Raw genomic sequence first — 23,016 nt, forward strand, 5'->3', positions numbered from 1 at the left:
GTCAGTGGAGCTCCATCCAAGCTCAGGGATCACTAACTAGAAACAAATGGTTATTTCCTGGAATACCAGAGCAGAACATGTCCCTCTAGATATAAAAGACCTGATCAGAGTGAGACAGGGAAACCGAGGGACTCTGCAAAAATCTGCTTTTGCTCCTTTTCCTGCTTCTACTCTCGCTAGGACCTGCATCCCCACCGCACCTTCCACATGCCTCGTAATGCAAATAGTTATGTCTTCCTTGGAAGGGACAAGGAGTTCATGATTTCTCTAGAACAGATAACATCTAAGGAATGACCAGGTGAGAATGACTGGCCTAAGTTATCATATGTGCACTCCGGGCCACCAGCAGCTAGACAGCTCCAGGCCAAGGCCCCCTGGCTCTAAGGACTAACACCTGGGCCCTGGTCTTTATCCTAACCAGTTCTGGGATGCCTGAGGGGACATATACACCAGACCACTGTCCTCAATAAAAGCTCCAGACCCAGAACAAAGACAGGACTCATGCTCCTTCCTTCTCCTTTCTGAGTGTCCCAGGCGCTCCATGTGTACCTGCCCTCTCTGTATCTTCAGTAAACTCTGCTCTTACTTCCCGCTGGCTTGTGTTTGATTTCCATCCTGCTTGAAGCCACCGACCCTCTTGGCTGGTCCTGTGGGACCCCCTCTGGGTCCTTGGACCCAGCCTGCTGCCATCAAAAGGAACATAGTTCCAAAGGCAAGAAGCAGCTCTGACGATGGGCAGAAAAATTTTGGCAACCATGTAAAGAAAAGTTTATTAAAAAAAAATTTTTTTTTAAGTAGGCTCCATGCTCAATGTGGGTCTTGAACTCATGGCCCTGGGATCAAGAATTGCATGCTCTACCAACTGAGCCAGGCGGGGACCCCAACAATGTAAATATAAGTTTAAAGTGTAACATAAGGAAAAAAAAAACTTTTTAAGGCCTGAGTCTTACTTTGCACTGGCTACCTCATAATGTTTGCAGCAGAATGCAGTCCAAGATTTCTTCGTGTGACAAACCACTTCTCACCTGGTCACGAGGTGGGGGGTGAGCTGCCTCTGCCCCCCTATTACCTCTGATTATTGGAGACGTCACCCCGAAGAACCCAGGGACACTGAACAGCCACATGGCTTCAGTCAGCTTGCGATACTGGCTTTTAGGCTTGTTGCCCCGAGACACAATCTGGAAATGTGCTTTCCTTGGTGCAAAGCTTTCCAATTGGATTTGCTGGAAGACCTCATTCTCGTGCTCCCCAACTGCATCTGTCCCTAGGTAAAGAGGCAAACTCACCATGAAGCGGTCGCAGGAAGGCTCTGGGGGAGCGGACGGGGTGCTCTCATACAAGGGGTTTGGTATATTCTCAGGCTGCTGCTTGCCAAGAGCTGCGACGTGGATATCCTCCTCCGACTGCTTGGGAAGACAGGCACAGGCTGTGTCCCCAGGGCAGGAGAGCCTCATCCAAGCTGGCGGGTAAAGCAAGCCACGCCCCACTTCCTCCTCTGGGGGCCTTTTCTTCTGATTTACAGTAATCACGTGTGCCCCTCTTAAGTGCTGGGCTCAGTGACTTCCTATGTCCATCCAAGCATGACGGCCACCCAAACCCGCACACAGGGTGTTTCCATCCCCTCCCCCTTCCCCAGGAAGCGTCCTCACGCCCATGCCCGCAGGACCCCATCCCACCGAGGGTAACTGCTCTTCTGACTCCTATCACCCTGGAGTGGCTTTGCCTGTCCTTGAACTTAGTAAGAAAGGACTCCCACAGCATGCACACTGTGGTAGAGATGCTGGAGCTTATGAATAGGCATCTGCTCTGCGAGGAGGGAATGGCCTGGGGGAGGCAACTGGAGGAGAGGCTGGGTGGCGTGGGGGCGGAAAGCACAGACGGGAGGGTGCTCAGCTGCTGTGCTGCGGCCACACCCGGCCCCCGGGGGTCCCCCCTGCTCAGCCGAGACCCGCTGACCTCCACGTGGGCTCACCCGGCCCCCGGGGGTCCCCCCTGCTCAGCCGAGACCCGCTGACCTCTACGTGGGCTCACCCGGCCCCCGGGGGCCCCCCCTGCTCAGCCGAGATCCACTGACCTCCCTGTGGGCTCACCAGTTTGAGGCTGGCTGCAGAGGGAGGCCTGACCGTGCGGGTCCCCGACCCTGTCCTCCACCCCCGCCAATCAGAGCGGGTGCCTGTCTCAGAATCCTCCAAGGTGAGGGGGCTTCTGGGCCCCTGGTGAATATGCCTCCAAGCCAAGCCCCCAGCTCCCCAGGGGTGAGCTCTGTGAAGCGGCCAGTCGGGCTGGGCTCCAGTCTCCCCCGTCACCATGTTCCCATGTCTCTCTTACCTCAAAACGCTGGAAGCCAGCTGTTCTTCGGTTTAGCCGAAAGTAAGAATATGCAGCCAAAGCGGCAGCTCCAAAGACCAGGACGGTAGCAAAGAATATCCCTGTTCCCACGCCGGTGTGCACTGAAGCCTGCCCGCAGAAAGGGGAGGGGTGATACTTAAACCCGGTGCCTTGCCCAGAGAGGAGAGCTTTCTGGAGCCCACTGCACTCTTGCTGGCCCGAGGCATCTGGGGCCGGTTGGGATAAAAATAAGGATAAGATAGCTAACATGTATTTAGCCCTTCCTACTGCCAGGGTCTGTCTAAGCCCCTTCCATGACATAATCCAGTTAAACCTATAAGAGCCCCAAGAGATAGGGGCAAGTATTACTGTTTCCATTTTTATATGGGGCGACTGAGGCCCAGAGAGGGTAAGTGCTTTGCCTAGTATCACACAGCCAATGAGGAGTAGAGGTAGGTGGGCTCGGAAGCCAGCCTGGCTACAAAGCTGGTGCACTTAACCACTATGCTATGGAGCTTCCCAGAAAACAGCTGGGCTCACCGCCCTCACCGCCCCACCCCCCACCTTTTAGAAAGCAGGATACTACCACCACCAACCAACCCACCCTCATATAGCCCGTATTGTGTGCCAAGGACTGTCCTAATTATTTTATATTTATCGACTCAACCTCCCAAGAACCCAGGGGTTGGCATTATGACCCCCCGTTTTCCAGATGAGAAAAATGGGGTCAGAGACTTGTCCAAGGTTGCACAGCTAATAAAGTGGAGGGGACACACCAGAGCTCAGGATTTCCTACTCCCCTTCCAGTGGCTTCTCTAATGGCCCATTCACTCAACAAATATCAACAGCGACAGGTGTTGTGTTGCTAATGCACTGGAGCAGGGGTGGGATGAACCAGGGCCTCAATCTCTGAGGCCACCTGTGGGAGGCTCCTCCTGTCTCCAGAGGAGAGGAGACAGAGCTTCTTGCTACAGTTTGCCTCTTAGGGAGTAGACATTGGACCCCCACCCCCAGGAGCCCTGGATACTCACCAGTGGGACAGGGGGTGCTCTTAAAGGCCTGGAAATAACATGAATGATCCCATTGGAGGCAAAGATGTCCCACTGCAGAATGGCTCTTCCATCAACAAACCTGGTCTCCTGGGGAAATGAGAGGGGGGCTGGTGGAGATCTGTGGCCATCTGCCTCTTTGCCCTATGTGGGCAACCCCTCTATGAAAGGAAGTTGCTCAGTTTCTCCCAGGTCCTGCAGCCCGGGTGTCAGGCCTATTGTTACCGATGGGCAGCACAAGACACATTAGTTGCCCTTGGGCTACAAGGCAGGTTGAAGAGCTGCAGGGAACCCAAGGGGCCATTCTGTCCCACCAACTTGTCTACCAGATGAGTTCAGAAGGAAAATGGTTTGTCCAAGATCACGTAGGTAGCATATGGCCAACCCTAAGCCTCTGGACTTCGGGTCCACTGCTCTGAACATCACACTGAGCTGTTAGAAAATGGATTTTTAAGTGATCTTATTCCCTGCTAATCAAAGCATGATCTACTGTCTTGTGGTTGTGGGCATCACCTGAGGGTTCATTAGAAATGCGGAACCTGAGGTCCCCATACTCCACCTGCTGAATTATTTATGATCTGCATTTCAGCAAACCTCTACCTGATTCAAATGCATGTTAAAATTTGAGAAACACTGGTCTAAACCACTAACTTTCAATAAAAGAAATCATCGATCAGGTAAATATTAAAAAATAATACTCACTTGGCACTTGCTACCGAGCACGCACTGTTCTCACATGCCACAAGCATGGAGTCACTGAACCCTCACAAGTGCCTATGATTCTGACAACGTGGTTGTCATGGTCATCACTGCCACCACCACCATCACCGTCATCACCATCACTAACATCACTCTCACGATCGTCAGTATCACCATGCCTGCCATCACCAACAGCATCACCACCACCACCACCGTGAAACAGAGGCAGAGAGTCAGAAAGCTTTAAAAATGGTTTCATGTGGGGGCGCCTGGATGGCTCAGTCGTTAAACATCTGCCTTCGGCTCAGGTCATGATCCCAGGGTCCTGGGATCGAGCCCTGCATCGGGCTCCCTGCTCGGCGGGAAGCCTGCTTCTCCCTCTCCCACTCCCCTTGCTTGTGTTCTCTCTCTCGCTATCTCTCTCTCTCTCTGTCAAATAAATAAATAAAATCTTTAAAAATAAAAATAGTTTCATGTAAAGTTCCTCACTCATCATTACCAGTTTCCGGGGCTGGTGGTCACCAGTGGTTTCCTCCCCAAGGGGTAGGGGCTGCCTAACAGCATGGTGTCCTACGGTGCGCAGCTAACACCGTCCCCGACTGCAGGTATAGTGTTTACTTTCACATTATAATAGTTGCCATCTATTAAGCCCCTACTGCACGCTGAGAGCTTTGCATGTATTCTCTCCAGTTCTGCAAGTGAATCCAGAAGATTTTTCATACCGGTTGTTGCTGCTTCTGGCTGGAGGTGATGAGCAGCTGACTTCCCAGCTTAGTCTGCAGGACGGTACCGTTGACAAGGTCATTGTAAAAAAAGATGCTGACATTGGCAAGGTGGTGCTCAATGTCCCGCCCAGACAGCGTCTGAGAGGAAAGGAGAAACATAAGAATGGTCTATAGAAGCCAGGCAATTTTATTTTTAATAATAAGGATGACACAGAAAAAAAAAAATCACTTCTCATGGCCATGGTTTTCTGCCTCCACGTGGAGAGAAGGCATGTCAAGCTTCTCTCAGACTTTTGGTTGTCTGGGCTCTGCCAGAGGTGCACTTCCAGCTAGCTTGTGGCACTGAGAGTCGTCCTCAGGAAGGCTGGGTCTTGAGTGGGGAACTGTGGGCAGAGGTCCCGCTCCTCTCAGCCCTCGGGTGGGACAGGGCTTGCGGCTGCCAGAGCCTGCGGTCAGCCACCTGTGTGGAATTGCCATCCCCTCCACGTGCCCGGATGTGAAGAAGGCTAGTGGGGTGGACTGCCTGCGTCCGGGGCTCTGCTTCTTCACCCCTCCTGCATTCGTGCCCTTTGCCATGTAACTCTGAGTGCTTCCCACTCTGACTTTGGGCTCAGCTGCATGACCTGTTGGACCAGTGGCCTCTTAGCCAATGTGACCAAATGGGGGCTTGTTCCTAATTACCACTTGCTGCCAGCACCATAAGAACACGCCTGGGTTAGTTTTCTGGAGGACGGGAGGCCTCCGTCGGCCGACAGCCAGGCCATCACAGACCCGTGAGCAGGCCTGGCCAGGACCACAGCGGGGTGAGCTGAGTACCTGTGTAGCCACTGAGTTTTGGGGTGACTTGTGGTGACAGATAACAGATCCTGGTGAAGCACTAGTGTGAAGCACAGACAGCAGGCCCCCGCCTCACCTCGTTCTCCCCCAGCCCGCTGTTGTGTGGCACAAAGAGGGTACTGCGGGTCGACAGGTCCGTCAGGTGGTTCAGAAATGCCCGGCCTCTGGCTGAGCTGTTGGAATAGGCCAACACTTCCTGGGGAGAGGAAAGAGAGATCAGCTCTGGTGTGCAAGGGTTGGGGTGGCGGTGGGGCGGGGGGATGGGGGGGGTGGTCGGGGAGGGTGGTCACGGGGCACCACCCATCCGGGAGTGTTCCTGACGTCGGCCCCACCTCCGGCTGCTGTTTCTTCTGGCCGCCTCTTGGCAGAATTTTAGGAGCACTTTTTCTTTCCTCTACGAACTCTACCACATCACAGCCACATCACAGAATCAAGACCATTCTTAACATGGCCACCTGGGCAGTCCTTTGAAATCTAAGTCAAATTTTGAGTCTCCTCTTGTTGAAACCTTGCAACGGCCTGCACTTCACTCACAGGAAAACCAAAGGCCTTACGAGGAATGGCCCATGAAGCCCAAACCACCTGGACCCTGTTGCCCCGCTGCCCCTGGGCCCTTCTGTCCCTCACTCGGCTCCAGCTGCACTGGCTTCTTTGCCATTCTTCAGACTCGTGTGGCCACTCTTGCCTTTCATCCTTCTGCCTGGACTGTTCTTGCCCCACGTCTGCATGGCTAACTCCCTTGCCCCAGGTGTCCTCTTCTCACCAAGGCTGTCCCTTATCACCCTGCAATGGGAACCTGTGGTGGTACCCCTCCCCTGCTCTACTCCCCCTTCCCCTCCTTTCCCCCCCAACAGGATAGATAATCACCTCCTAGCATTCACTACTATGTACTTATTTATTCTGCTTATTAGTTTGTATGTCTCTTTTGCTTACCGATATATCTCAAGCACGTAGTAGGTGCTCAATAAATACTTGCTGAAACAGTTTAAGAAACGTCACTACCCAGTTCGACTTTGTCGTGTGGACAGGGCCACTGAAGCCCAGAGAAGTTAATTAAACTGCTGAGGGGCACACAGCCAGTGGGTCTTGTTCCGACATGAGAATTTATTCCTAGTAACACGTGTTTATTGAGCACCTACTATATGCCAGCCACAAGGCAGAGAAAATCCTTTCCCTTAGGGAGCTTACATTCTGTGGGCTGAGTTATAAGTGCTCTGACGGGGTTCATGCATGCCCAGTGCAAAATAAATGCTCAAGAAATGTTATTCTTGATCGAGTTGTTATTATTAGCTCAGTTCTTTGATCAGTCGGCACCAAATCCTTCTCCAACTGGAGCTTTCTCTTCACGAGGCATAACTTGTAGAGTATTGAATTGCTGTAAGGATGGTGCTAAGTGCAGGTTGACTCCACATTGATAACTGTCTGGTCACCAGGCCCGCCCAGCTAACTGTGCCCCACCCGGTCTGCGAAGACCAAAGAGCGTCTTGTTCCTGCAGATCAGACCCTCAAGCTGCTCTAGATGCAAAAAGAGATGCTCCTACTAGCTAGCCCCAGTGTGGCCGTTTCCACGTGGGGCCACAGGTCTAAGTGCTTTCATTATCATAATCATGCTAGGAGCCTGGGGCTGTCATCCTCTCCATTTTACTGGGGAGACTGAGGCCCAGAGAGGGAAGTAATTTGTCGAAGGTGGAGCCACAAGTGGCAAACCCAAGCTTCAAATTCAGGCAGTGTGGTCCACTGCCCATGCTCTTAACCGTGACTGTGAGCATGGGGCTTCTTTCAAGGACTCGCCTCTGGAATCACAGCCTTGAGGCAAGTGCTCCTTCCCTGAGGCAGAACCAAGTAGATGGGGTACAGGGTACGTACCATGAGGAAGTTCGTCAGCGAGGGGAAGGACATCAGGACCTGCAACAGATTTCCGCTGCACAAGAAGCCGTCTCCCACGAAGCCCACCTTGCAGGTGCAGTTCACATCTGGAAGGCAGGGGCACACAGGGTCCCACTCTGGTGAGGGAGGGGCCTGGGCTGCTCCAGCTCTCCCTTGGGAGGTTGGCTGGCCAGGCTGAGGGTGCTCAGCAGCTGCGTGGCCTGGAATCCGAAGCGTAGCTGGGGTAGTTACCTTTCATCCGATAGCAGAAGACATCCCACATTTCACTCTTGTTGTTTCTTTGTCCATAGTCTATTATTCCAACAATGCCGGAGCCACAGTTCTGGGAGGCATAGGCTGTGGGGTAGGCCACCCGCCCACTCTCCAGCCAGCCTGCTGAACAGAGGTGGTACTTGGCCTGTAGGGACACAGACAGGGCCGTGGATCGACTACAATTTCCTATTTGGTGTGGGCTCCTTTAGTTCATGTCTGATTCTCCCATCAGACTGTAAACTCCATGGAGTCAGGGTTATGGCTCATTTTGTCAACTGTACCCCTGTGCCTGGAACATAGTAGCTGTTCATTAAATTTTTCTTGATTGATTCAGTGAACAGATGAAAGTGGTACCCTTTTTTTCTTTTGTTGCCCAAGTCCTTCACACTCATTTCTGTGTGTTCTCAAATTAAATTTACTCTTAGCCATCTACTCCTGGGGGCAAATTCTTCTGTCTGTGCATTGATAGAGCTCGAATTGATTTTCACCACCATGATCATCACCATCATCACCATCACCATCATCACCATCATCATCACCATGATCATCACCATGATCATCACTATCATCATCACCATCACTGTCATCACCATCGCCATCATTATCACCATGATCATCACCATCATCACCATGATTATCACCATGATCATTACCATTATCACCATCACCATGATCATCACTATCATCATCCTCATCACCATCATCACCATGATCATCACCATCACCATCACCATGATCGTCACCATCATCATCACTATCATCATCCTCATCACCATCATCACCATGATCATCACCATGATCATCACCACCATCGCTGTCATCATCATCACTATCATCACCATCATCATCACTATCATCACCATCATCACCATGATCATCACCATCATCACCACCATCATCAGTATCATCACCATCACTGTCACCACCATCATCACGATCATTATCATCATTGTAATACTTATTGAGACCTTACTCTGGGCCAGATTCTATTGTAAAGGCCTTTCCCTGTGTCAGCACTTTTAACCCTCACACCAACCCTATACAATAGAAACTTAAAAAAAAAAAGTCCCTATCTCATAATTGGCAAAGCTGAGGCAAAGAGGAGTTGGTAACTTGCTCAAAGTCAGACAGCCAGCAAGTAGTTAAGCTGAGATTCAAGCCCGAGCAGTCCATTCCAGAGCTCTTAATGTTAGAAACTGAATGTACCCGTCACTGTGCCCTATTACCTTTAGTCCTATACAAACATGCCAAGTAGCACAGAGGTTTCCATTGCTGATCAAGGCTACAAAATCGGCAAGCAGGAGAAGCAAAAATTCAGACCCTCCAATATGCTGGGGCCTGGCATCCGAGGTTTTGTTCCTTGGTAAAGAAATGCCAGGTCTGAAGGAAGGCAGAGACTGGATGGTGAGGGAGGCTGGAGGAGCGGCCCTAGAATCATACTGTATAGGCAGTCACCTCCTCTGCACCTGCTGAGCAATTGCTAGCTGGTAACTCCAAGGTGCTGGCCTTTCCAAATAAGCAGGGCTTCTGGTTTTGGGGGCCAAGAGAGTAGCCTTCGCTAGAGCTCCATCTCCGACCTGGTTGCAGCCAAGAGCTGGGGCAATCCCCATTCATGACCTCCACAGCCCCTCCAGACATTTCAGAGAAACTCAGCTGCTTTGTGGGTTCAGGGAGATCCTAGGCCTATGGTGATGGAACGCCTTCTGGTTTTCAGCTGTGAGGCATGCACTCCCAGTCTGTGCTTCTGCCTTGGCTGTTGACTATCATGGAGTAAGGACTGCCTTTGAATACTGGATCTGCCACCTCTTGCCTGGGTGACATTGGGCACATTACTTAACCTTTCAGAGCCTCAGTTGCCCTGTCTGTAAAATGGGAATAGTGATGCCTACTTCCAGGGATGCTGTAAGGATGGACAGGGTTGTCAACAAAGCACCGGCATGGTGTCCGACACACAGGACATGTCTGATGGATGCGACGAATTGCTATCATTGCTCCAGGAGCACCCTCCTTCCCCTCCAAGAAGGCAACAGCCCAGGTCTCCCTCGTGTTAAGAAGAGGCTGCACCTCGTCCCCTGCAGACCCTGCCTGCATGGTGCTGACTAACTGGGGACCACCTTCTGGGCATAGGAGAGCTGGTTGTAGGTTGCCATGCTTGCCGCCTCATTGGCGCAGGCCTCTCTGGCTTTGTCAAAGGTCAGCTTGTACTGGCCCAATGGGGAGCGGAGATGGAACACTCCGACGGTGGTATCTAGAAGGGAAAAGAGAGCAATTGTCCAGGTCAGTCCGGCTGGTTGGCAGGGCTCCCAGCAAAAGACTGGCAAAGCAGAAGACGAGCTGTGTCCCAGGGTGCAAACCATTTCCCTTCAAGGTATGTTGAAGCACATCATTTAAAATATTTATTTATTTTCTCATTATAAGAACAGCACATTTCATTGTAGAAATTTGGGTAACCCATCAAAGTAAGAAAAGAAATAAACAGAAATCACCTATAATCGTACTCCCTGGAAATAATCATTACTCCAGGGCTAACATTTTGGCGTACTTCCCCTAAAGAATTTTTACTTTCTTTTTTGGTAACTTTTTATTATGATATAATTTCATACTTTTCTAGTCTTTTTACCTCTTCCTTTACATGTCATATACAATATAAATGTGGCAGCATCTTGCATATAGAGTTTTTAGAAATCTTCTTTTAGACTTAACATTGAATCATTATTATTCCCCCATATTATAAATTTTCTCCAGCAACAGGATTTCCCCCTCACTCCTTATAATTGAATAATTTTTGTGAACTTTACAGCCATGAAAAAATACTTTAAAGAGAGTTTTCGCCAAGGACTCTATGTTTTCTGATCGCCACTATGCCCTTAAAGTTTTCTCTAGCCATCTCTCCCCTAAGATACTGAGAGACTTATCATTTTTTCCTGGCTGAAATCTTTTTTAGCCAGACAATTGAAAGCAGAGACCAGAAACAGTTCAAGAACTGAGTTACATTTTTACATTGTCCAGTTCATTACCAAATGCCACTAAAAGGTCACTTTCTACACCAAAAAAGACCTAAGCTCAAGATCTTTGACCATAGTCCAGTAGAATATTCCACAGGTTGTATGATCCTGTCAGCCCTATCTAAAATGCAAACACTTACCAGCATAACAGTTTGGGGAAGGATGCATAGATGTTTTTCTTTGTCTTCTTGCTAAGGCAACGTGATTCTTAATAGTGCATTTGAGCGGATGTGTAACAGTACATTTGATCATCCTTGATTGTTAGATATGTGTTATTTATAATCTTCTATGATACAAAGTAATGCTGAGATGGTATGTTTATCTTTATTCCCTTCTTAGATTGTGTGTCTATTGGATGGGTTCCTTGAAATGGAGCTACCAGGTCTTGGCGTGAATTATTTTATGGCTCCCAGCACACATGGTTAAACTGGTTGCCATAAAGGCTGCACCAGTTTGCCTTCCTCTGAACTGGAAGAGTAGGCACTTCCTCCGGAGGGTGGGCTGGCTCCTGTATCCGTGCCCACAGGGAAAGCTGGGGTCTTATCCCAATGCCATACTGTCTTGCTAAGGGTAACCACTCAGCTTCAACAGAAGGTGGGTTCAGTTATGATGCTCAGTCACTTAGTAAAACTCCCAACACTGTCCTAGCATTCAGGAGACAGCAGAAGAGAAAAGCCCCCCGGAAAAGAAGAGCTGAATAGATTTCCCCCTGTGGGTCAGCTATGGGAACAGGCAGGACTGGCTGATGGACCGTGCCCTAAAGACAAAAGCCAAAGACTTCACACTCTTTGAGGCAAATGACTCACAGATCAACATCCCTGGTCCCAGCTGCTCATTTCAGCCCCCATCCTAAATAGCAACTGCCTATAGAATCCCTCTGCTTGGTAGCCTCACCTTGAGCATAGAATGTCCCCAACCAAGCTTTCAAATGTTGCGCCATGTTCCCTCCCATCTGCTTTAACCCAACCACCATGGGGTTTGCTCTCTTGAGATAAAAAGAGAGCACCACCCTCTCTGCCCATAGGAGTGCCCTGGGCTCACCCTTCTTCCTAGTTGAGACCCTGTTACCTTGAGGTCTTTGGCTTGACATCTTTGGAGTCTCCACCATAGTCCCAGGCCTCTATTAGGCTTCTCTAATGAGTCCCTCTCTCATCTTACCCAGAGATCTTTCCCATCTCCGACTATTATTCAAAATATTTTTTTTTACAGTGGTAAATATACATAACATACAATTTACTTTTTTGACCATCTTAAGGGTAAAATTCAGTGGTGTTAAGTAGATTTACAAGTTATGCAACCATCACCACTATCCATTTCTAGAATGTTTCCATCATTCCAAACAGAAACGTGGTCACCATCAAATCGTGACTCTCCATCCCCCTTCCCACAGCCCCTGGTAATCTCTAGTCTACTTTCTGTCTCTATGAATTTGCCTGTTACATAGATCCCTTGCATATGTCCACAATATTTGTCCTGTGGTGTCTGGTTTATTTCACATGGCATAATGTTTTCAAGTTTCATTCATGTTACAGCACATGCCAGAGTTTCCTTCCTTTTCCAGGACCAGATAATATCCCACTGCAGGGATAGGCTACAGTGTATTTATCCATTCATTTGTCGATGGACACTAGTGTTGTTTCCACTTTTTGGTGGAACATGGGTGTACACGTATCTGTTCAAGTCCCTGCTTTCAGTTTTTTTCTATTCTTGCTCTCTCTCATTTCAGTTGAACCATCAGCACGAGATAAACTGCTGTCTTCTGTTTTGTGATTTGTCTTTCCTTGTCTTCTCAATTTAAAAAATTTCTTCAGCTACAGTGGGAATCCCCTTGCAAGGAGACAATGTCATATATCCTGTGTATTTTCCTTGCTTACGCTTCTTCTATCTCATCCCCAAAAGGGACTTGAGGTGTCTTAGGATTCTGTCCATGTTATGGACTGCATGTTTGTGTCCCCCCAGATTCATAGGTTGAAATGTTAACTCCCAGTGTGTTGGTATCAGGAGGTGGGGCCATTGGGAGGTAATTAGGTCATGAGGTTTCGGAAAGCCCTCTTGCATGGGGTTAGTGTGTGTGTGTGTATTTAAAGTAATCTCTACACCCATCATGGGGCTCAAACTCACAACCCCAAGATCAAGAGGCGCATGCTCTACTGAGCCAGCCCCACGTCCCAGATTAATGCCCTTATAAAAGGGACCCCAGAGAGCTTCCTAGCCCCTTCTGCTGTGAGAAGACAGCAGTCTGAACCTGGAAGAGGGCCCTCCCTAGAAGCTGACCATGCTGGCACCCTGATCTTGGACTTCCAGACTCCAGAACGGCGAGAAACACATTTCTGTTGTTTTTAAGCCACCCAGTCAATGGTAGCAATCCAAATGGATTAAGACAGTACGTAACAGGTGTTAACTCAATAGTTATTATTGAGATATGTAAAAACTGCCTCATGAGAATTACCATGTCTCTAAAACAACCCCATACCAGTCAGAGACACGCAATAAACGCTGATCGGCCGTAGTACGTAATGCCCCGAGTCGCTCTCTGAACCCCTGCAGTCCCTCCCTGCCCTGGCTCAGAATGATGTCCCTGGGTCCTTCGTGGATTTCCTCCATGAGGTTTCAAGATGCCCTATCACCTGCACCTCTGCACGTCCCATTTGGCTTTCCACTTTGTTGTGTGTTGTGATTCCTAGTTTTATGACCCCTGTGGTTTTATTACAAGCCATTCAGATCAGCCTTGGAGGAGAATGCCCTACCTGCCTATCAAGTTGTATTATCAAAACAACTGCTGAGAAGTTGCATCTACACATGGCAGGTGCTTCCTCTTTCTTATTTAAACCCTAAACTATGCTCCTTAGATTCAGTTCCAGTCGATGGTTGCTAAGCAACTTGGGGAAAGCATGTATCAGGAAAATTCACGACAGATGACCTTTACGCTCCCTCCTGGTTCTAAGGCTCCGGGTCCAGATGCGAGTGTTTCCAGTCCTCTGCCATCGAAGCCTGCTCCCCCCTGGGCACTGGGTCCTGGGCAATGAGCGGGCTGTTTGGCCTGGTTTTTAATTCCGTTCCTGTTCGCTCTTGCAGGAGTCCCTTCCCCAAGCCTGAAGGCAGCCCCCAGCCACACTGACCTTGGAAGTGGAGGTCGGCGCAGTTGGCATCAGCGTGGCACTGCCCGTTGTTCTGCAAACAGCGATCGATGGGCCGCTGCTCCGGCTCACAGTCTATCCCGTCTCCCACGTAATGACTTTTACATTCACACTTGTGCTTGCCCTGTGGGGAGAGCCGAAAAGATGAGAAGCCCCTTTTCTAGGGCCCCAGGACCCCTATGTGCTCTGTGGGCCCCCATCCAGTTCGGGAGATGCTCAGAAGCACCAGGAAAATGCCTCGCCTGTAAATAGTGGCAGTTAAGTCACGGCCACGTCTCATGTTTGTACAGGCTCATGACGAAATGTCCTCTCAGCTCAAATTTCGTTTCCTCGGAGAGAGTGTCCCTGACCCATTAAATAAAGCAACTCTCCCCGTCCCTTCTATCACACTGGCCCAATTTATGTTCTTCCTGACTCTTGGTGCTTTCTGGAAGTATCTCCTGCACCTATTCCTGCACAGAGCATTGCCCCTCTCCCCACACGTTTCAATGCTACGTCCCTGGCCCCGACAACAGTACATAGTAGGTCCCTGATGACCCCTTGCCGAATCAATGAATGATCTCACTTAATCCCCACAACAATTCTCTGAGGGCTGTATTTTTATTAGGCTCAGCTGGCAAAAGAGGAAACGGAGGCTCGGAGAAATCAAGTAGCTGGCCCCAGGTTAGAGTGTAAGTGCGGGAGCTAGGACTCAGAGAGTGACTCTAAGTTCACACTTAATGACCGTAATGGACATTATCTTCCACCGTCTCCTCTTCCCAACAGATAAACTGGGCACCAGGGCACTGATCCTATTCTAAAAAGACTTGAGTGGGTGCCCAAACCTGCACTTTCCCCCCACTTCTTGCCGACATTTTTCGTTTTAATAAACTTTTTACTTTGGATAATTCTAGATTTAGAGAGGAGTTGCCAAGATAGCAGAGAGAGTTGCCATGCATGCTTCACCAGGTTCCCCTACGTTACCTAATCATAGTCTCTTCGTCAAAACTAAGAAATGGGGACGCCTGGGTGGCTCAGTTGATTAAGCATCTGCCTTCGGCTCGGGTCATGATCCCGGCGTCCTGGGATCCAGCCCCGCATTGGGCTCTCTGCTCAGCGGAAAGTCTGCTTCTCCCTCCCTTCTCCCTCTCCCCCTGCTCTTGTGCTCTCTCTCTCTCTCTCTAATAAAAAAACAAAGCAAAACAAAACTAAGAAATGAGTGGTGGCACATTACTATCAACTGAATAATAGACTTTATGTGGATTTCACCAGTTTTCCCGCTCACGTCCCTCTTCTGCTTAGGATGCCACTTGGCATTTAGTCTGCAGACTTAACAAGACATAAGAGTCCGGTGGGAAGGAAGCTGAGGAGAAGGCCGAACGGTAAGCAGAGTGAGCGAGGCTGAGCAAGGCACAGAACTGCTCCCAAGTTTCCCTGGGGGAGGAGAGACTCACCGGGCCGGTCATCTTGCAGGAGGCATGCTCATGACACCCACCGTTGAGGCCATTGGCACAGGGGTCTATCTCCGTGCAGCTGTGGCCGTCCCCTTTGTAGCCCTTCAGGCAGCTGCAGGACACCTTTGTGCCCTTCTGGGAACACCTGGCCACCTTCGCACAGCCCCCATTGTTCTGTTTGCAGAAATCCACAACTGCAGGAGCAGAGGGGAGAGGGCTCATTGAACCACTGTCTGTGGAATGTGGGGCATGGGTCACCCTGGGATGAGTGGCGTTGGGGAGAAAATGGGCCCCAGCATGTTGGGGTCTTCTCTCCCCATTCCCTATAGCCCCTGGGCTAGCCCTTGCGAACACTAGAATCCTGTGGCTGATAGCCTCCGAGACCAGGCCTGATGACCCCTGTGCACCTCTGACCCCCTTTGTCACATACCTCTAGGCTCCCCTTCAGTAGTTTTTGGAATGAGTTTGGGCTTTTAATGTTAAGACAGTTGTGTGTGTGTTTGCGTGCATGCGTGCGTGCGTGTGTGTGTGTGTGTGTGTGTGTGTGGAGTTACAGTACTCTTGAGCACTTCATAAGACGGGCGTTGTTACCCCCATTCTACAGATGAACAAACTGAAACCCAGAGTTTAACTGACCTGACAAAGGCAAAACGGTGATTACGTGGTGGGCCTGGGATTTAAACTTGGTTTGGCTTGGTTTGACCCCTAAAGCCCATGCTTTCCCCACTGTGTTGTGCTACCCGATAGGACCTTTGTTTTCACGATCTCCCAAATTTCAACCCAGTACTAGATTAGCTCTAGCCTCAGGAGCAGCAGGGAAGCCATCTGATGTTTCTTGCCTGGCTTTTGCCTGGAGTCATGCATGGCAGCTGCTTGAGATTTTGAGAGAATAAACATGAGGACAAAAGGCCTCATCCAAAGGAGAGCAGACTGGAGAGAGAGAACCTGGGTCTTTGCTGCAGTTGTTGGTCAGTAACCTAGTTCTGGACTGCTTTGTAGCAGATTACAAAACAGCAGGTATAGTGAGATCTCCTTTCTGTAAAGAAACTATGTATCTTTATTTGCGTATTTATTCATGAAAAAGTTAGTAAGTACATGTGGCACAGACTGGTAGGTTTCTCCCAATATCTATTGTGTCCTCTTTCTATAGTAAGAGATTTTTAGTGGGCTCCTGGTTGCCTAAATGAAGACTACATTTCCCAGACTCCTTTGCAACTAGGTATGACAGATGATGGGGCTCCAGCCGATGGCATGGGAACAGACAAAATTTTTTAACGACTTCTAGGTGCATTCTTAAAGGGAAGGAAGTTTGCCTCCTTCCTCACCTTCCTGATCCTGCTGCCTGGGATGTGCTGATGGTACTGACTGTCTCAGGCCAGGCAAGTGAATGGTGGCAGAGCAACAAGACAGAAGGAGTCTGGGCTCCCAGATGTCCTTTCAGAGCTATGTTAGCTTTGGATGCCTCCATTCAAACTACTATATGAGATAAAAATATACATCTAAACATTTGCCTTGTTTATGCCACTGTCCCTTTGGGTCTCTGCACGGGTGAACCTATATCTTAACTACTAACTACAGACATGGCAGTGGTCAGGGTGATTTTCACCAACTGATGAGAGTAACTATTGTTTTTTTTAGTACTATAACGTATCTTCTGAATTTTTTTTTTTTTGAAGTAAGGCTGGATTACCTGGAGAGTTACAAAAACACTATACAATAAAGTGCATCACTTCGAGCATGCAAAGTGATTTCAGAGCAATGACCTGGGAGGTAGGTGGGTCAGGCATGGGCAAACCCACTAAGGAGACAGAATCACAGAGAGGGTAGGTATTGGGAAAATGGCCCAGGCAGGAGTAGAAGGGTCAGGATGAAGTCCAGGCACTCTGACTAAGTCCCGTTCTGCCCCTGCCCCGCTCTATTTCACACGTGCCCCAACGGCACCTACCTGTGCATGTGAATCCATCCCCTTCATAACTCAGGTTACATTCACACGTGTTGTCTTCCTTACACGTGGCATGAACAGAACAAGGAGGTGTGCACACGGGGGGCAAGGCTGCAAACAGAGAGGTTACTGTTCTTGCTGTACCTGTGGTGTGAGGACGTGGGATGCACCAAGACTCACTGTCTAGTCTGTCCCCGTGTTTCAGAAGTGCCCCTTCTGCGGGAGGATAGGGTGATTTGCTAAGGTTCCTCCCAGCCTGGAGATTCTGAGATTCCAGAATTACTCCATAATGCTAACACATTAACTCTGCCATGTTAGTCATATTAAATGGTAATATGTAACCTTTATGGGCAACCAGTTAAAACTTTATACCTCAACAAGGATACATTTGGCAGATTAGCTCTTTGGCCCTATGGGTATGGGGTCCCCAGAAGGAGATTGTTGAACTGGAGGAGAAATTCCATGGCCTTCTGAGGGCACCGCTCAGCTTGGGAGAAGTCTGGAGCTCTGGTGAGTGAATGGGGCAGCCCAGTCAACAAGCAACGTGGAGCCATGGGGTGGTCAGGGAGGAGGGGAGGTGCAGGGATTCTGGGATCTCAGGTGGCTTAAGCCCAGAGGGAGAATTTAGTCATGCCCTCCTGCCCCTAGTGGTTCACAGTGGGTAATTCAACCTTCACATCTTGGACATTCCACCAGAACTCAGGGTTCAGGGTGTACGGGACGCCTCAGAAAACTGGCTGCTCAGGAAGGATCTAGATCGCGTGATGAGGATCATGAGTGACAATGATAATGGCAGCTCTTGTCAGCGCCTTTTCCCCTGCAAAGGGTGGAACAGGTACTTCCTTTTTTATTTACTTATTTATTTGACAGAGGGAGACACAGCGAGAGAGGGAACACAAGCAGGGGGAGTGGGAGAGGGAGAAGCAGGCCTCCCGTTGAGCAGGGAGCGCGATGCGGGGCTGGATCCCAGGACCCTGGGATCATGACCTGAGCTGAAGGCAGAGGCTTAACGACTGAGCCCCCCAGGTGCCCCCAGGCACTTCCTTTTGCAGATGAATGCATGGAGGCCCAGACCCGGTGGGCTACCCAGGGCCATTCATCTAGTTAACTAGCAGAACCAGGGGTCAGATCCCGGACTCCACAGAAGGGTGCATTTTCTGTGAAACCACTCGGCCTCTGTGTTGGCACATGGGACCACGATCCTGAGGGACCACTCCTGCCCAGCTCTGTATTGTCTGCCTGAGCTGGGTCCTTCCGTGATTGCACAGGACTGCATGCGTGTTTCGTGGGTTTTGAGTTAAATCTTTTCAGCCAGTTTTCCCTCAAGTCCCCAAACCTCCTGAGGCCTGGGGCCATGTATCCAGATCGTCTTTTCCGTGTGGGAAAGGAAACTCCTGCTTTGTTGGTTTTTTCCAGGGGTCACGCAGACCCCCCCACCCTCAACTGGGTGCTCTGGGAGGCCCCGCCGCAGTGCTCCTGGGACAGACCTGTCTGAGTGTCGCAGAAGCGGCCCGTCCACCCCGTTTCACAGAAGCACTGCCCGGAGCCCGTGGTGCTGTCATCACACTGTCCGTGGGCTGAGCAGCCGCAGACTGTAAAGCAAATTGGAGGGTGATGGGCAATCAGTGAGCAGGGATGGAAATCCAATCAGCCAGCTCACTGACCACCTGTTGGCTGTGTTGTCAGTGTGGGAGGACCATGCTGACGTCATCGTTTTCATTCATTCAAAATAACACAGTCAGTGGCTAGCATGGGCTGGACACAACTAGGCAATGAGCTTACCGTGAACCACATAAACCATAAGGTTCCTGCTCTCACGGGGCTTTCAGTCTGGGAGGAACTGGCTTTTGAACATGTAGTTATAAACTTGGTGAGTGTTATAAACACAGAAGCAGAGGGCGTCATAGGGTATGTAACAGAATACGAAGAGGACAGAACCTTACCTGGGGTCACCTAACAGAGAAATCTATTTAACAGTGAAATCTTCAAGGTATGTACCAATTCTTTCTCTTCTTGCCTCACCCTGAGCACTAGCCCCCTGGCCCAAGGCACCACCGGCTCTCACCTGTATTGTTGCATTCAGTTCCCCAGAGGTGGCCCTGCTTCTGCTCTTGCTCTCTGACCATATGTTCGTCTTGGGGCAGCTGAAGCAATCCTTTCTAATCTGCTCAAAGCGCTCCCCCATTCACAGTCCTCCACTGGCCACCCATTACACTTAGAATAGATGAAGAGCTGTCTCTGGCCAAGAACCTTTTATGTTACCTGGCCCCTGGTGGCCTTCAGATTTCATTTCCTTCCTCTCTTCCTCTTTGCCCACTCTGCTCAGCCACCACCAGTGCACGGCATGCCGACTTCTGCCTCAGGACCTTTGCACTTGCTCATTTCTCTTCTAGGAAAGCCATTCGTCTGGTCTGCACTGCTCCGTACAGTAGCCCTTGCTACATGTGGCTATGTAAGTTTAAGCTAATTAAAATTAAAAAAATCAGTTCCTTAGTCACACATTTTGAGTGCTCAATAGCCACATGTGGCTAGTGGCCCCCATTCCTGATGGGAGAGTTATAGAACATTTCCAGCATGACTGCAAATTGGTTTGGGCAGAGCTGCCGTCGGAGATCCCCACACCTGCCCCCACCTCTTTTCAGTCTTGCCTCAAAAATGCCCGGTGTGAGATGTCTTCTAAAACAGTGCCCCCCTGCCTTCCACATCCCCTTCACCTGCTTCTTTCTCTTTATACCTTTATAACTACCTTTGTTTCTGAGCGTATATTCCTTGAGAGTTGGGATTTGGCCCCCTCCCAACACCACTGTATCCCTACAACTTAGAACATTTCCTGGCTTTTGAGCAAGTCCCTTAGCCCCTTTGCGTCTCAGTTTCCACATCTGGTAAGTAGGGATAATAACAGTACCTCCCACAAAGGGTAGTTGTGAGGATTAAATGATAAACCATATCTGCCTGGCACATAGTAGGTGCACCATACACATTAACTGTAAACATTAGCTGTCAAAACGAATAAGGACTCTAAATGCATGTTGGTTGAATGGCTGAATGAGTGTTGTTCAGCCACGGCCTGTGTGGATGGCTGCAGGGGATGTGCACTTCACTTCTAGAGATGGGGCTCTTTCAGTGGATGGCAACTGGGAATACATTCAGGGAAGGAAAAAGCATGTAAAGGCAGGTGGATGGGAGGTGGGTGGATGGGAGAGAGGAAGAGGGATGCTTCTGGGTCAGGCAGGTGATGCGGACGAGGACAGTGAGCACACGGCTGGACAAGAGGCTAAAACAGGGGCAGTGGGGGCCACTTACGCTGACAGTCAGGCCCGAATCTCCCTGGCAGGCACAGCTCACACGCCGTCCCGTTGAAGCCCGTGTTGCATCTACACTCGCCTATGCCCGAGTACTGATCGAGGCACACACCATGGTTATTACAGGGGGCATCCGCTCCTCCAGGGCAGGCTGGAAGAGACGAAACAGCAGTGACTTAACAGTCTCCCAAGACCCAGAGCAGCTCAGTACCTTTGTTATGTGCTGCTGATCAGCCCTCAGCTGCGGGGCTCATCTGCATGAGCCCAGAGAGACCGTGGCCCTGGGGATACACCCACATAGTGTCACCAGAGGCTTAGGGCAAGCCAGTGGCCTTTGGAGCACGAACTTAAATGTATCTGATAGGATTCTACCGTGGCAGAGCAATATGCTGAACCATGCGTTGTATTTGGGGGTTAGAGGGCTGGATTTGAGTAGATCTGGGCTGAATTTCTTGAAGCTTCAGTTCTTTTAGCTCTAGATGATGATGATGATGATGATGATGATGATGATGACCTAGACCACATTGTGACTGAGGATCGAATATGTTCCTGTAGGGCGCCTGGGTGGCTCAGTCGGTTAAGCATTTTTGCCTTTTGCTCAGGTCATGATCCCAGCGTCCTGCACTGGGCTCCCTGCTCAGTGGGGTGTCTGCTTCTCCTTCTCCCGCTACCCCTCCCCACCCCCCGCTAGTGCTCCCTCTTTCAAATAAATAGCATCTTTTAAAACAATGTTACTGTAACTGAGAGCACTTTGAAAACATAAAGCGTTGAGCAAATGTAAGGGACACCACCGATTTTTGTGCACACTTAAGTGATGGAGTGTGGGTACTGGGTGATCGTGTGTACTCCCAGCCCAGAATTTTCTCAGCTGGACCACAGTGAATGGAGGACACATGGTGGTTAAAACCATGGCTTCTGGGGACACTCTGTGGGACGTTGGGCTTGATGCTTAGCCTCTCTCTGCCTCGATTTTCTCATCTGTGAAGTGGGGATAACAATGGAGCCTCTACTTCTTAGAGGTTGTTGCCAGGTTTAAATGTGTTGTTATATATGGGAAGTAGCATGCAATAAATGTGCTTAATTAAAACAATGTGTGGCCGATGGGAAGTGCCATGGCATTTGTTATGATTGGCCATAAGTTCTATCTATACACCAAGATTTCAGGATGGGCCTAAACATCTTTTGGCAAGGAGCCCTTTCCTGGTGAGGCAAGAGAGGGAGGTGATGTCATACATCCCATAATGGGGTGGGGGGTCCGGGAAACAATGGCCCCCAGACCTCATATTAGCATAACATCCTGCCAAGGTAGAATTCTTTGCATTTAAATTCATGTGCTCACCAGTATCCTGGACTAGCATCAGAAATGAAATACGGTGTTTCTAGCACCATGGGAAATGTCTGATGCTATCATGTTGAGCAAAAAAGCACAACACAACGACAATCAATACACAGGAGGGTCTCAGCTCCGTAACAAACAAAATAGGACACAAGGAAAAAAGTAGAAGGAAAGCTACGCAACTCTTTAGAATGATTGCGGATCTTCTCTTAGAGGGGTTACTGGGAGCAATGCATTCCGACGCCCCCTCCCCCACCCCTGCTTTACAGCGTCCTACTTTCAAATACTGCCCAGTGATCGCACAATCCTTTCAGAATCGCGAGGTGGTAAGAGGCGCCCTCACCCTGACAGTCTCGCCCGAAGTAGCCCTTGCAGCACCTGGGGAGCCGTATCACCATGGTGCACTGCTCCCGGCAGCCTTCCAGGTACCCTTTGAAGGACATGTTGTATCGACACTTCTCCTTCACGCCCTAAAGGAAGAAAGCGCACTAACCCTCCGCCTTCCACCGCCCGGACTTGGGCTCTTTGGCTCTAGTCCGCCCCCAGCGGAGGATCCTGGGTACTGCCCAAATCGAGAATGGCACTCCATGGCCCCCGGAGCCCTTTACAAGGAATTCTTTTCTTAGGGGTGTAGATAGGCAGATGGTTGGGGGAGGCGGCAGAGCTAGAGTCCACAGAAAGATTTCTCCGCAGTCTTAAGAGGAAGGACTTGCTGACCCTTAGAGCTGTTTGCAAAGGGTGCGGTTTCTTGGGGAGGGAGTGGGGGAGAGATGGTTTCCATGGGGGGAGGGGCTTCTGTGGTAAGGCCCCCAAATCATCAGTAGGGAAGGAATAGTTCCATTTTGTTTGGCAGGGGTGGTTTTTTGTTTTTTGTTTTTGTTTTTGTTTTTTTAATTCAAGGGGGTTTTTGTTAAGAGGTTTTACTAGTAGAGTAGAGGGAAATTGGCTTTGGGATAAATAAAAAAGCGATATTTAATGAGTGCTTGCTATGTGCCAGGCTCTGTACCCACATTTTAAAATGCACTTTTCCTAATAGCCACACACAGAATGGTAATTAGCTCCATCCTACGGAGGAAAAACTATA

At 49.7% G+C, this 23,016-nt stretch overlaps 1 protein-coding gene across 14 annotated transcripts in view; it reads right to left on the bottom strand.

Moving 5' to 3' along the window:
* The window catches only part of STAB2 (stabilin 2), a 147,214-nt gene that overhangs the window by 4,037 nt on the left and 120,161 nt on the right, over nt 1-23,016 (bottom strand). For 9 of the 14 annotated variants that reach the window (XR_003519900.1, XM_027593936.1, XM_027593931.1 and 6 more), the window contains 14 exons: nt 22,276-22,402; nt 20,598-20,747; nt 18,782-18,886; nt 17,298-17,405; nt 15,353-15,546; nt 13,902-14,043; nt 9,892-10,025; nt 7,757-7,922; nt 7,505-7,611; nt 5,715-5,834; nt 4,799-4,939; nt 3,360-3,467; nt 2,329-2,457; nt 1,287-1,406 (listed from right to left, as the gene is read on the bottom strand). Coding sequence is in view for 11 of the 14 variants with exons in the window: in XM_027593936.1 (XP_027449737.1) it covers nt 1,287-1,406; nt 2,329-2,457; nt 3,360-3,467; nt 4,799-4,939; nt 5,715-5,834; nt 7,505-7,611; nt 7,757-7,922; nt 9,892-10,025; nt 13,902-14,043; nt 15,353-15,546; nt 17,298-17,405; nt 18,782-18,886; nt 20,598-20,747; nt 22,276-22,402 (1,851 nt within the window). In the remaining 3 variants the exon portion in view is untranslated. Of the gene's footprint in view, nt 1-1,079; nt 1,265-1,286; nt 1,407-2,328; nt 2,458-3,359; nt 3,468-4,798; nt 4,940-5,714; nt 5,835-7,504; nt 7,612-7,756; nt 7,923-9,003; nt 10,026-13,901; nt 14,044-15,352; nt 15,547-17,297; nt 17,406-18,781; nt 18,887-20,597; nt 20,748-22,275; nt 22,403-23,016 lie in introns of those variants that run through there. The other 5 variants (XM_027593930.1, XM_027593932.1, XM_027593935.1 and 2 more) reach the window with 5 other exon arrangements.

This window comes from Zalophus californianus, chromosome 9 (genome assembly GCF_009762305.2).
Source record: "Zalophus californianus isolate mZalCal1 chromosome 9, mZalCal1.pri.v2, whole genome shotgun sequence".
Lineage (NCBI taxonomy): Eukaryota > Metazoa > Chordata > Mammalia > Carnivora > Otariidae > Zalophus > Zalophus californianus.